Genomic DNA, 13,494 nt, shown 5'->3' on the forward strand with positions numbered 1-13,494 from the left:
TTGGTCCTCATCATTTCTGAGTTGAGACTATCCACAAATGACTCTAAGACATATAATATGGTGTTGGAAATGTTAGGCTAATACATCTGTGAATGTCCCGATTTACAAGAAAACTGATGGTACTTAATCACTTCCTTCAAAGATTACAAGCATCTCTAGCACCTCTGAAAAGTTATTACAACGGGAATGGAGGAGTTATTTATCAGATACATTGTGTTGCAGAGAAGGATACAACTTACAACATGTTAATCTTCTGATTACTTTCAGCTTAGAGGATCTTTGAACTGCAAGTAGCCTAATGACCTTTCTCGTTGTAAACCATTCAATTATTGATTTGTTTTCATTGTTCAGCTCTGTTGTTGAAATGAAAAATCGTGAAGGCTTGTTGTCATTTATCTTTTCTCTACTAGGATTCTCAACCTTCTCATGTTGTAAGATCATATGTTTGATCCATAACATACATTAAAAAGCATTTATTGAATTTGTGCTAGCCCTTTTGTATGATTTTAGCATTGCAAAGAAATAACAATTCCATTCACCATGTCTTTGTTATTAACTACCAATTACAAAACCATTTCAATGGCATGTAATTAAGAACTTCAAAAAATTAGTAGAGATGATTATTTTTGAAGGAATATATTTATTTTAGACAAAAAAACTAACCCAAAGATGACACTTGCATTTTCTGTTCTTGTTTGGGAATTTCCAGCTAGTGCATTGTACTGCAACGTATCCTTCACAAAATATCCAATAGTTGAACTTCCATCCCCATACTGCACAGCATATGGACATGGATCATTTTGCCTACAACTGTTCACGTTGTCATCCTGAATCGCTAGGTTACAAAATGATTGATCACAAGTAACAACAGTACCAGAGTCATCTGGATTATAAACTGTTAATCGCACCTGCAAGGAAGCAAAGCAAAACAAAAGTAAGAAAACAAATACCAGAAATAGTACTGGAAATACATCGATTTCAATCTATAATTTGATGCAACAAAAGCATAAATTAAGGAGTAAAATTTTCTTTTAAATATTTCCATAAAAATTCTTCTCAAAGTCGGGGAATAAAAAATGAAAACGACATCAAGTGGTTGAGAAACTTGTGCTTGCAAAGAAAATTGTAATGTGGTGTTTCCACCAAATCTACAAAATAGATGTCTCTAAGACCCATACTGGCATGAACTCCCACAACGATTTGCTGCAATAGGCAGCATAATCAAATTTTGGTGTATAATAAGGCATTTTGTTTAAGTCCTATGAGTCAAAAGAGCCCTCACAATTGTCAAGAAAATTTTTAAAAGAGATTTCATGGTAACATTATATTTACACAGGAACACGACAACCTAAAGGTGTAAATGGAATTGAATTATAATGGTTTAAAAAATCAGACTATAAAACAATTTTAAGACACTTAAATGCTCATCAAAGTAAGGAAAGAAAAGGTGCAAATGTTTATAGACAAAGGCTTAATATGGGAAACGAGGCAACCAAAAAAGCACTCAAATGCACATAAAATCACAGAAAAAAAAAAATCCAGATGTTTATAGGTTATCCTACAGCCATGTAGTTTTTTCAGTTATAAACAGTTTTTTATTGCAGTTCAGATTTCTGCAAGTTTTACCTGGTTTTGACTGGTTTAATGAAAAGACACACAACCCAGGTCAGTATAGCGTCAGTATAGCATAGCACATAAGCACATAGATTTTAAATACAGGAAACTGCATGTAATTCACATTCTGGTGCAGACTAATAATAGCAAGAAACGGGCTTTTCTCCCTAGGAAGGCATGCAATGCATGAATAGCCAACCTGTATCAAGGATTCTCATGTTCCCTTGTCGACCCATTAGCAAAATAGAGAAAGATGCATTTATGGGCTCTCCCATAACTGTATAGGATTTGTAAGGACATAAGTGTACTGATAGCAATAGTGACTAAGAATAGTCCTAGAACTTGTATAGCAAATAAATTGCAAGTTGCCTCTGAAGCAAAAAGAGACAAAAAAATGATAAAGGTGAAACAAGTTCACACGTGTAAACAGCCAGTATTCATAGAAACAAATAGTGGAGTTGCATAATATTTCAACGTTCTCTTGGTCTTTTGCTTTTACAAATTTGCAGGCCATTGAAGAAACTTATTTGCTTTTGATATCACTGTTACAGTATCGATTTTCTACACTGAAACACAATTACGTAAATTGCTTATTTGTGAACAGCTTTGTAATGAACTTTGATTTTAGTTTTATAATAGGCATAATCTTCCTATGAGACTGAAGAATAGTTCAGCGGAACAAGTGTTGAACCACATACTAAGAAGCACAGATCACAAAACAAGACAAAGTCACAAAAGAATAAGATCCGACAATATAACTATCACGAGCAAGTGCAGCAATTTGATCTTATGCAATCCAACGGCATGCCATATATCAATTGGCATGCTTGTTAAACCACCTAATAATATGACACGGCTATCCTCCATCCAAACTGTACAGTTGACCAATTTTCAAAAAAATCGAAAAAAATCATGGATTTTTCTGAAAATTTCAGCATTTGATCTTCATGATCTGCATCATTTGTAGTCGAAGACAACAAAAAAATTGGAAAAAAATCACTACGTTTTCGTGAATCTGGAAAAAAAATAAGTTTGCAATAGTTTGCTTCATGTTTCTAGTTTTTTTAACACCTCAGTTTTAGTTGTTGTGGTTATTTTAAGCATTCCTTTGTTATTGTAATTTGCTATGCTTTTGGAGTCTGGTTGACCTGGTTGGGTCATATTCATGGCTAATAAGTTAACTTCTTCCTTTCCAAGATGCACTCTGACGTACTCTTATAAAAAAAAAATCTATTGTGCTATCTTCACAACTTAAATAAATAACAAAAGTCAACTTGCATTTTGATATTTAATTCTACCTATTTGTCCTAAACAAAATAAAACATAGAGATGATTTGAGAAGACAATATGTTACAATTTGGCAAAGCAGGGTTGACTGGTATTTACGTAAGCAATTACTAGATCCATCTCAGTCCTCACAAGAATATGCAGACCCTTGGGCCTAAACTCGTGAAGAAGTCATAACTATTTTTCCATCTAGTTGTTTATTACATTAGAGACTGAGCTGCTTTGCAAGAACATGTATTTTGGATTAGCTTAGATTTTTACTTAATATATTCTATGCTAATAGAATTGAAAAAAAAGACAACCAAATAAGTTACAGGCACATCTGCTTACCCCAAGCCCACTTGACTTCGGGCATTTTGCACATGGAGTGCAACTAACCCACAAAATATCACTTCCCGTATCTACTTGAACAAAATATTGCTTGGCTGGAACTCCTAATCCTATTTGCGCATAATAAAGCCTGCATCGAAAACATTTTCAAACAATTCAAAGGCAATTAAACAACTAATATGAATAAAGTAAAATGTTCCAAGGAAAAGAATGAACAGATCAAAATTCAAACAACATTTAAATTTAGAAAAAAATATATAATATTACAATCATTTCCAAGGAAAAGAATGAACAGATCAAAATTCAAAGGACATTTACTTTAGGAATTAACAATATCACCTATTACAATCATGTGATATGTGTGAAATTTGTTAAGCTAACTAGAACTCATTTTAGGTGTTGAAACAATTCAAAAGATTGAGATCATGGTGAGCAATTGCCAGTACCCCCATCATCAGTCACATAACCATGAGAACTTGATTCCTAACAAATCAAAAAAAACACAATTTCAATTACAAAGTTACCTTTATGGTAATGTAAAGCAGGTAAAGGGTAGAAAAAGGATGAACAACCATATTAGGCATTTTTTCATATATAGGCGACAAATGTTAGCAAGCCAATAATGATGAAACCTGATCCTATGTGATTTGAAATTGTGATCATCATTTGGAAAATTCCTCTATTGCATTAGTCAGAAAATCATTCCATTTTTAAACAGAAGCTGAAATGCTATATTGAGAACAAGAAAAACATTTTTAGAACTGTGACTCCTATATATCATATATGTTGAAGTTTAGTTAGAATGATCACCACCATTACTAAAATACCATTGATTTCACTGTAGAATTGATCTTTGAAAACAAAGAAGAGTTATGAAAACTTTATATTTATTGATTTCACTGTAGAATTGATCTATGAAAACAAAGATATAAATGTTACAAACTTTATATTTATCCAATTTTCCTACAAAATAGGATAAATTTTCAACCCAATTTGGAATATTACAAGTGTCAAACTGTATTTATGTTTTCCTAGAGAATAACTAGGAGTTGGCTTATCAGGTTTAACAGGAGGTTTCTTAAAAGTTAGAAGTATAATTACTAAGTCTTAATAGTGATTAAATTAGTTTCGTTGACTTAAAATCATGATGACAACTGATTGGCAAATTGCCACTTCTTCTACTTGTCTAGAAATCGCTCCGCCTACTAAAGTACTGAAATGATAATTTTCTACTAGCAAAATAACAACATTGGCCATCAAAAGCATGTACCTGTTGAGTTTTAATAAGAAGCCAAACATCTGTTTTACTTATTAAAACCAGTTCCCAAAGTTGCCAATAAAATTAACTACTGCAGAAAGTAATGGCATCGTATTCGTATCCACCATAGTTTGACACCAAGATGAATCTGAAGCACTTAATCGCTGTTCACAGTTTATAAACAATAAAAAGCTATAAAATAGAAATAAACCTTAAACTCGTATAGAGGAAATCTAAATTAAAAGAATATGAACAATAAACAATTGACCATATGATGTACGTTTAAAAAACCTTAGAAATCAAATGAAAATCCAAAATTCACAGAACTAAATTGTAGATTGAAAAAAAGAGCAATTGCAAATGATAAAATACTTTGAAAATTAATATAAATTCAAAATTCAAAATTCGAATAGCTAAATTTAGAATTAAAAAAAACATGGGAGATAAATATACAGAGACAATTCTCAGAATTGCTTGGCCATGGCACAGCCTCAACAAATTCCTGATTAGGCTAATTAGTTTCAGGGCAGCTGGAAGATTGATCTATGTAAAATATTCAAACGGAATTGTTAATATCTTTGTTCATATGTTTGTTAGCTATTGTGAACTGTGTAAAGTTATGTTCTAATAAAGATCCATTTCTTCCAGCTATTATTTTAGACTAATTCTTCTCGTAATCTTATTTTGTATCAATTATTAAAAATACACAGACAAAATTGAAACTTATGTTAATAAAACTAATCATACATTATTAATTCACAAAGTAACTTTCAAGGAAAAGGGCAGTAAATGTACAAGATGAGCAGTTATGAAAATGAATATAATAAATACAAATGTCAAATGAAAATATGTGAAGTAAATACAAATAACTAGGTCATAAGCATAAACATCCTAAATTTCGCTCTACTTTTAGAAAAAACAAATAACATACACACCCTGCAGTATTGGGATTTGCTGAGCCACCAATTGGAATTTCAACGTTGGAAAGAATTCTGCTGTGGCGTCTGGAATCATGCTCCTTGAAATCTTTAATTCTGTTAAAAGAATTCAATTTGTGGGCGAATTTATGATGTAAATTCAAAACACCCATGCTGTGAGCCCTATCCAATCCCAACAACAGAAACGTCAACCATGTAAACACCAGAGCCAAACAACTGGCCTTGTTGCTGCGACTGTTAACCCCAGATCTCACCATTGTCCAACGACAAACAGAATGCTTGCCGATTCAATAATCTTCCCTCCTCTTAATCAACCAAAAATTACTAAAGCAAGAACTTTTCCTTTAAACTGCAATATAAATTCAACTCCCGACTTTCAAGCATTTACACCATTCATCTTCCTCATCCTCTCTGCATGACTTTTCCCTGGATGGACCACTTCTCTTATTTAAGCTGAGAACAAATAAATAAATAAATTCAACCATAAACAAATAAAACCCCGATTGTCCAGGCCAATTTCAAAAGCCGCCTATGATCTCTCACTTTCGTGGGCAGGTTTCCATGGACGGGGAAATTTGCAGGAGCCTGTACAAATTTATTTCTCTGGAGTTATAAATATTTTTAGTCTCTGGCAATCCCTTTCCTTCCCACGCAATAAAATGCCGGCTTTACCCCACGAGGCGTATTTGCTTACAACTCTCATCGCCGTAAATCTGGACTTCTTATATACTCCATAATCGTATACGCAGTATAATACGGTCCCCACACGGTTACCCCGCGGTTTGGATTTCCAGCGCACAGTGTCGACGTGTACGTTGAAGTTTGGAGATGCTGACGTGTGACCCACGCACGTAAAAAGTGCGCCCTACGAAACCCAATGTTCTATTTTCACATTAACAAGTTAAAGTCGTCGGTGTCGTGGGAACCAATATTTAATTTAATAGTCTAATGTAACAGTTTCTATGTTTATTTTATAAAATGGTCTTAATGCTACTTTACATTAGTATTAATAATAATAATAAAATGAAAAAGTTTATAAAGGATACATTAAGATTTCGAATTTATTATTAATTTGTAATTCTACATCCTTTTTTATTTATTGTTTATACCCATAAACTATATACTTGATGGTAAAACAATCTATACAATCAAATTTAAAAATATAATTTTTTTAATATTTAATTAAAATAAAATATTTTTCATCTATAAGAATGAAAAATTTTAAAATGTTAATGGACCTTTAGTTTTGAAAGCTTCTTAAAAGACTATAAGAATAAGTCTCCCTTAGTGGGTGGCTCCCAATAACTACAAATATCATAAATAAATGACCCCATCAAAATAATAATAATAATAATTTAATTAAATTTTATTTACATATATAAGATTTAAAAATCTAAAACAAAAAATATACATTAAATTTTTTTTTACCAATAATATTTAAATTTTTATTAGATTATTTATTTTACCAATAATATTATTCTTAAAATAAAAGACATTTAAAAAAAGTCCTACAAGAAATAAGAGTGACCGTCCAACTCCGAACCAGCTTGGGACCGTTTTTTTTTCGAAATGATGAAATGAATGACAATAGTTCTGTGTCGAATTGTCGTCGTCAAAAGCTGAAAATTTATGAGCAATTAAAATGTTTATATTTCGAGACGCCACGGTAGCGTACGTAACACCGTTGACTAATAAAATGGGAAAACCCTGGGAAACTTCTATACACGTTTGACGGAAGCCAAGGACATAAAAAGTAATACCCGTTAGCTTGGCCTGGCTAAACAAAACAGGTAGAGCCAATTTCCAAGGACCAGCGATAAAAGTGGGAAACTTTAGGGGAAGCTAAGATTTGGTTAGATGGATAAAATCTGCGTTTAAGGCGACAAAATAATTGGAGAAAGTCGAAACACGAAATGGTTGGCGATCCCCTTTTTGTCCCGTTTTACTATTTTGGAAAATATATCGGCATATTTATTACGATTATGGGTGAACTAAAAAATATAAGATAAGAATGATAAAGACGATTGTAGGTGAGCTGAAATATAAGATACGCGGATAGGGATGTGTTAACACATTCCGAAGTGCTTGGGTGGGCCCCTCGACATTGTCCCTGGTCAAGGTAAAGGATTAGGTACTCTCATTTATCGTTTTATAATCCTGCCAAAGTGGTTCTTTTAATATATAAAATGTTTTTAAATTATTTCGTAATAGTTGGAAAGTGAATGTCATTTGTCGAACATTTTAAATCTTTTATGTCTTCTAGAAAGTATGGTCTTTTAATATTATAACTTCAAAGATATGTAGGGTTAAGTCGTGTGCCAAAAATTTGCCCTCAGTTAAAACCTAACCTGGAATTATATTATATTATTTGACTAATAGATTGCTTTGCAATGTTCCAAAAAATGTCTAGGTATGTCTTTGGACTTTGTCCATAGTCAAAAGTAAAAGATTGGAAGAAGAAATTAAGAGAGAACAATTATGCCATGAGAAAAACATTTTAATGAAACAAGTGTTGCAAAGTAATTAGTTGTTGTATTGATATAGAAATTTTTTTAAAATAAAAAAAATATTATTTTAACAAGTGGTTGGTTATTGTAATATAGAAAAATAAATACTACTTATTTTTATTATAATTAAAATGTGAATGTCATTTGTTAAATATTTTAATTCTTGACTCTTTCTATTAGACATGTAGGGTTAAGTCGTGTGTCACAAATTTGTCTTCTTTGGCTCATGGATTCTTGTGTGGAGTGTTGCAAAGTGTTTAGGTAAGCCTTTGGACTTTGAGGCAAAATAAAAGAATATCATTTAATAAGTGTGTTTTTTTAATTGGAAGAAGAAATTTAGAAAAAAAAAACTACACCATCAAAGAAATAACTCTGAAGTGATTAGTTTTGTCTTAATATAGAATAGATTTTTTTAAACAAAAAATTCCGTCATTTAACAGGTGTTGCAAAGTGGTTAATTGTTGTCTTAATATTGAAAAATAATAATACCTTATTTTTGTTGTAGTTAGAATGTGAATGTCATTTGATGAACACTATAAATCTTGACTCTTTCTCTTGTGGAAAGTATGATTTTCCTATAAGGAAATTGGAATTTTATAGTGATGTGTCGAGTTAAGCCTATATGTAAAATATATAACCACATTTTTTGTGGAAAGTCTAAACTTGACCTCGAGCAATGTAAAATTATATAATATTTATGTGTCTTGCTATTCCTTTCATTTATTGAATATTTTAATTCTCGATTCTTTTGTTCAAGTGTAAACTCTTTATGTAACATTTTTTTATGAGTTCTCTTTAATATTTATTTTAAAAAATCAAAAACAAAATTAAAAAACATATAGAAACTTAATTGACATGTAGGGTTAAGTGTACACATAAGATTTACGACCATAAATTTGTCTTCAAGATCTTATATTGACCTTGGGCCTAAAATTATATTATATTTTGTCACATTTTTTCTTTCATTCTAGAGATTTTTAATCTTGATTTTTATGTTCTAGAAATTGTGGACTTGTTATCGATGAAATATTGGGAACTTAGGCAAACATCTAGGATTATGTCTACATGTAAAATACATAACAAAAAAATTTCTTGAAGATCTAAACTTAACATTGAACAATGTAAAATTATATCATATTGTTTTTCTTGTTTTTCTCTTATAATATTTGAAAGCTTGCGATATTTAGAAATATCTCGGAAGGGATTTTGTCATGTTATGAGATGTGTTTTCCTAAGGCAACCCTCAAAAATATGTGTAAAAGATTCAGAGATATTAGGCAAGAGACAATAATTATATATGTTATAACTGTTTGTACTCATTTAGTGGATCCAATATAGATGTCTTCTATATGATTCATTATAGATGTATAGAAATGTTGTTATATAGAAGGTTGATCACATTTGTGATTATTTTAAATCCTAAGTGTGTTCTAGAAAATATTGTCCTTCTAGGGTAAATTCTTTATGTAAAATATATCGTCATAATTTTGTCTTGAGAGTCAACACTTGACATTAAGCAATGTAAAATTATATTATATTGTTTGGCTCATTGTTTGCACACTCTAAAGTGCTTAAGTGGGTCTTCAAACATTGTCCCAAGTCAAGGTAAAGGAATGGGTATTATCATTTAAAAATTATTTCAAAGTGATTAATTATTATTTTAATAATTAAAATAAATATTTTTTTAATTTTTGTTATAGTTGGAAAGTGAATGTCTTTTGATAAATATTTTAAATTATAACTCGTTGTGTTCTACTAAATGTGGTATCTCTATAAAACTTCACAATTATTGAAGAAATGAACATGTTCAACAAACTAACTACTCAACCTTTGCGATGGTTAATATCAGGTTCTTTTTGCTTCCCCTCCCTTTTATCCCTATGGTCATCTCTCTATATGGGGATGAAGATCTCCATTTTTCCCAAAAAATGTATTCATATGCATTCCCTAATTGATAATCCCTGGTTTTGGGTTACTAGCAAAAGACATAAGAAACCCCTCTTTAAAAATGCCAGAAGTGTCATCCTACACTCGACTTAGCTATCGAGGAAACATGGTCCTCCAATAACGACAAGGAAAGAGAGGCACAACAAGTCCAAAAGGTTTAGGAAGTCTTCTTAAGCTCATTTCATTCTCTTGAATATGTCCCTTCCATCCAATGTAGAGGGTATTTGGGTAATTCCATTGTTATCCTCCATTTCTCATTTCACATCTGGGGCTAATAAAATCCCTTTGGGAAGATCTTTGGAGTTTAGTGCAAATCCCTAGATTTAATTAACAAGGAATCATACCAAAACCCTTCCACCCCTACCCACAAATCTAGGGAAGATAGGTATGTTTCTACTCTAAATTTAAGTGTATCATCAAGTTCCTTCAAACTGTTGACATTTTGGAATAGAGAAGATTCTTTAAGAATGGTAGATTGGTGAAACTCTGTATTCTTGGGCCAAGTATTTCCCCCATTGAATGTGATTATTACTATATCAAATGTTATTCAGAATCTCTCGAGAATTATTTTGTAGAAGGCAAAATTTGCTTCAAAGGTTTCTCTCTCCTATTTATGGAATGATCCTCTAATTTCAACCCTCTTTACTTCAATAAGAAAAGAGTTACAACTTGGTTCAATTTGGGAATCTTTCCAGTCTCCCTCTTTAATAAGGAAATCCTCTAGAGCATAGGTAATTGCATTGATTCCTTCTCAGGGTTTGAAAACCCGCAGTCATCTCAAGAAGAATGTAAGATTCTTCTTCTTATTAACCCTAGCTTGAAACCTTCCAAGATGACAATCTTCAATGATAACTCATCTTTCAGCTTCTCCCCAATATTTTACCATGGCAATATTGATTCTAGAGAGTGTCTCTTCTAGAGGAATTTTCTAACCCCCAACTTATCCTAGTGATGTGTAGGATTAAGCTTATGTGTATTATATATAACCACATTTTTTGTGGAAGGTCTAAACTTGACCTTGAGCAATGTAAAATTATATAATATTTATTTGTCTCACTATTCCTTTCATTTACTAAATATTTTAATTCTTGATTCTTTTGTTCAAGGAAGTGTAAATTCTCTATGCAACATTTTTTTATGAGCTTTCTTTAATATTTATGAAAAAAAATTAAAATATCAAAAAACATATAGAAACTTAATTGACATGTAGGATTAAGTCTACACATAAGATATATGACCAAAAATTTGTCTTCAAGGTCTAAAATTGACCTTGAGCCTAAAATGAATTATATTTTGTCACATTTTTTCTTTCATTATGGAGATTTAAAATCTTGATTTTTGTGTTCTAGAAATTGTGGACTTGTTATCAATGAAATATTGGGAACTTAGGCAAACATCTAAGATTATGTCTACATGTAAAATACATAACAACAAATTTTCTTGAAGATATAAACTTAACATTGAACAATGTAAAATTATATTTTATTATTTATCTTGTTTTTGAATTAAAAAGCAGCCAAAACAAGGGGGCTAGCCCTTACAATAGTCAAACTGGTCAACAACCAATAGATAACCACCAAAAAAATTACCCCCTAATGCTTTTAATCACAAAAACATCACCTGAAAAGATCAAAATAAGAGTTTTACCAGGCATCATACTATTATAAACCAATGCACATCCACCTTTAAAGTAATAGAGTTCATAAACTAGCAAGCAGAAAATATACAAAATAAAGAGGAAACAACCCTAATTGGGCTTCTTCTCATCATTCTCTTTAAGAAGGATGTTGGCCCAGTCCTCAACCAGGAAATCGAACAACATTCTGGCATCTTCGTCGATCAAATCACCCTCCTAGTTATTCTTCAGAAGGTGCAAAGTAGTAGATGCAGCATGTATCACCTTGATTGTGAATTTTGCCAAAAGTCTCATTCTTTCCTCCAAGGTATACTTTCTCTCCCCCAACTCTTTGTTAGTTAGCTTTTGGGCCTCCTCGGGAAGAGGCCCTCCTGCTTTCCACACTAATTACCATCCACCAAAGCCTTAGTGATTTCCTACAAAATTGGGGGGTTAGAGATAACATTGTCTTTGGTAATAACCCTAGCAAGGGAGGACACCATCATAGAGGAGGGCTCTTTTTCCTCTATGTCAAGGAACTAGTCCCACATGAGGTCCACACACCCCTGCACCATGGAAGTTGAAACATGAGTCATCTTCTTCCCACTTTTAGTCACACCTCCTGAGCCAAACATTGAGGAGTCTAAGACCTCCACCTCCTCCTCCTCCATATTCCCCCCAGCATAATTAGAATTTTTATGTTTTAATCTTTGTTTCAGGTGACCTATCCCCTCCAAATCAGAATCCTCCTCCTGCAAGGCCCCAGACCTCAACTTCCTTTTAGCATTGGATTTCACAATTTGGCCAGACCTCCTCCTAACACCTCTCCCCTCGTCCTCCAAGTCCTCCAGCTCTTTCTCTTTACCTTTATTTAACTTCACTTTTTTACTGAGGGGTAATCTTCCTCTCCATAGGGGACCTACTAGGGGAATGTTGTGGGGTAGGGGTTCTAGGTCCAGTTATTCTCAGCAGGATTTGAGGGGGGTGGGGGTTAAGGAGGGCAGGGATGTCAACCTTGATAATCCTAGGGGGTAACAGAGCAAGATAAAATTGATATAGGTAGAACATCAACCCTTGATGGAGAATAATATAGTTTACCCCCTTCCTAATTTTTTCTTTGACATCGACAACTATATCAACCAAATTGTGTAATAGAAAAACTCGAATAGAAATGTGATCACAGTGATAGAAATGGTATAGAAGAGGAAAATGATAATAGTAGCAGACACTATACCTCCCTTCAAGTGTTAAATACTTCATCAACACCAGGCAAACTTCGTTCCAAGGCTCCAAAAGCTTCTCCCTCATAAACCCTCCCCTATGACGTATGGCTTCTTCACCTTCCAAGAAGAAACAATATAGGCTTGCTTCATTAGCAACCCTGGTCACCTTCTACCACTTTCTCCCCTTAATCGCAAGGCTTGTAGCCAAAGAGATAAATTCCTTAGAAATATGGAATGAAATACCATTAATCATAACCTTTCTATCCTCTCAAGAGTTGACAAATTATAGAGAACAACTTTCATCATATATGTTTAGTGTCTCCATGAACAAGATGACTTTAAGAATATACCAGACCAGTAGTTTATGGGCACTGTCCTAGATCATAGAAGGCTCAATGTGCAAAATATCACCACCCATCTCAACAGTTCTCACCAAAATACCCTTTGTTATCAAAAACCAGAGGCAATTACTAACAATGCAGTCACACTTATGCAAAAAAAAATGGGTGGCTTTAAGTATTCATAGAGTCCTTTATTGTTATGAATAGTAGTGTCACATCTAGGCTTAGTTGTCTCATGTTGACTATCATTGCCCCAACTCCAATCTTTTCCATCATTCCCAATAAGCCCAAACCATTTAAAAGTTGAACTTTTACTCAACACCAAGTATGAGGACATGCATAAGAAAATCATTAAAAAAACACCTGTATCATATTTTGAAATCCTTTCCCTTTCGAACCATGCAAAATTATTATCACAATTACCCCTTTCATCA

The 13,494-nt window shown here is 32.7% G+C and overlaps 1 protein-coding gene across 2 annotated transcripts in view; it reads right to left on the minus strand.

Moving 5' to 3' along the window:
- Positions 1-6,124, minus strand: part of LOC149532483 (Eukaryotic aspartyl protease family protein) — a 53,301-nt gene extending 47,177 nt beyond the window's left edge. For both annotated transcript variants that reach the window (XR_016358064.1, XM_089807428.1), the window contains exons 1-3: positions 5,425-6,124; positions 3,232-3,361; positions 664-908 (exon numbers count right to left, since the gene is read on the minus strand). Coding sequence is in view for 1 of the 2 variants with exons in the window: in XM_089807428.1 (XP_089663554.1) it covers positions 664-908; positions 3,232-3,361; positions 5,425-5,684 (635 nt within the window). In the remaining variant the exon portion in view is untranslated. The remainder of the gene's footprint in view (positions 1-663; positions 909-3,231; positions 3,362-5,424) is intronic.
- Positions 6,125-13,494: the final 7,370 nt, after the last annotated feature.

Source organism: Cupressus sempervirens, chromosome 10 (genome assembly GCF_028749045.1).
Source record: "Cupressus sempervirens isolate cs-2001-9-10 chromosome 10, ASM2874904v1, whole genome shotgun sequence".
Taxonomy (NCBI): domain Eukaryota; kingdom Viridiplantae; phylum Streptophyta; class Pinopsida; order Cupressales; family Cupressaceae; genus Cupressus; species Cupressus sempervirens.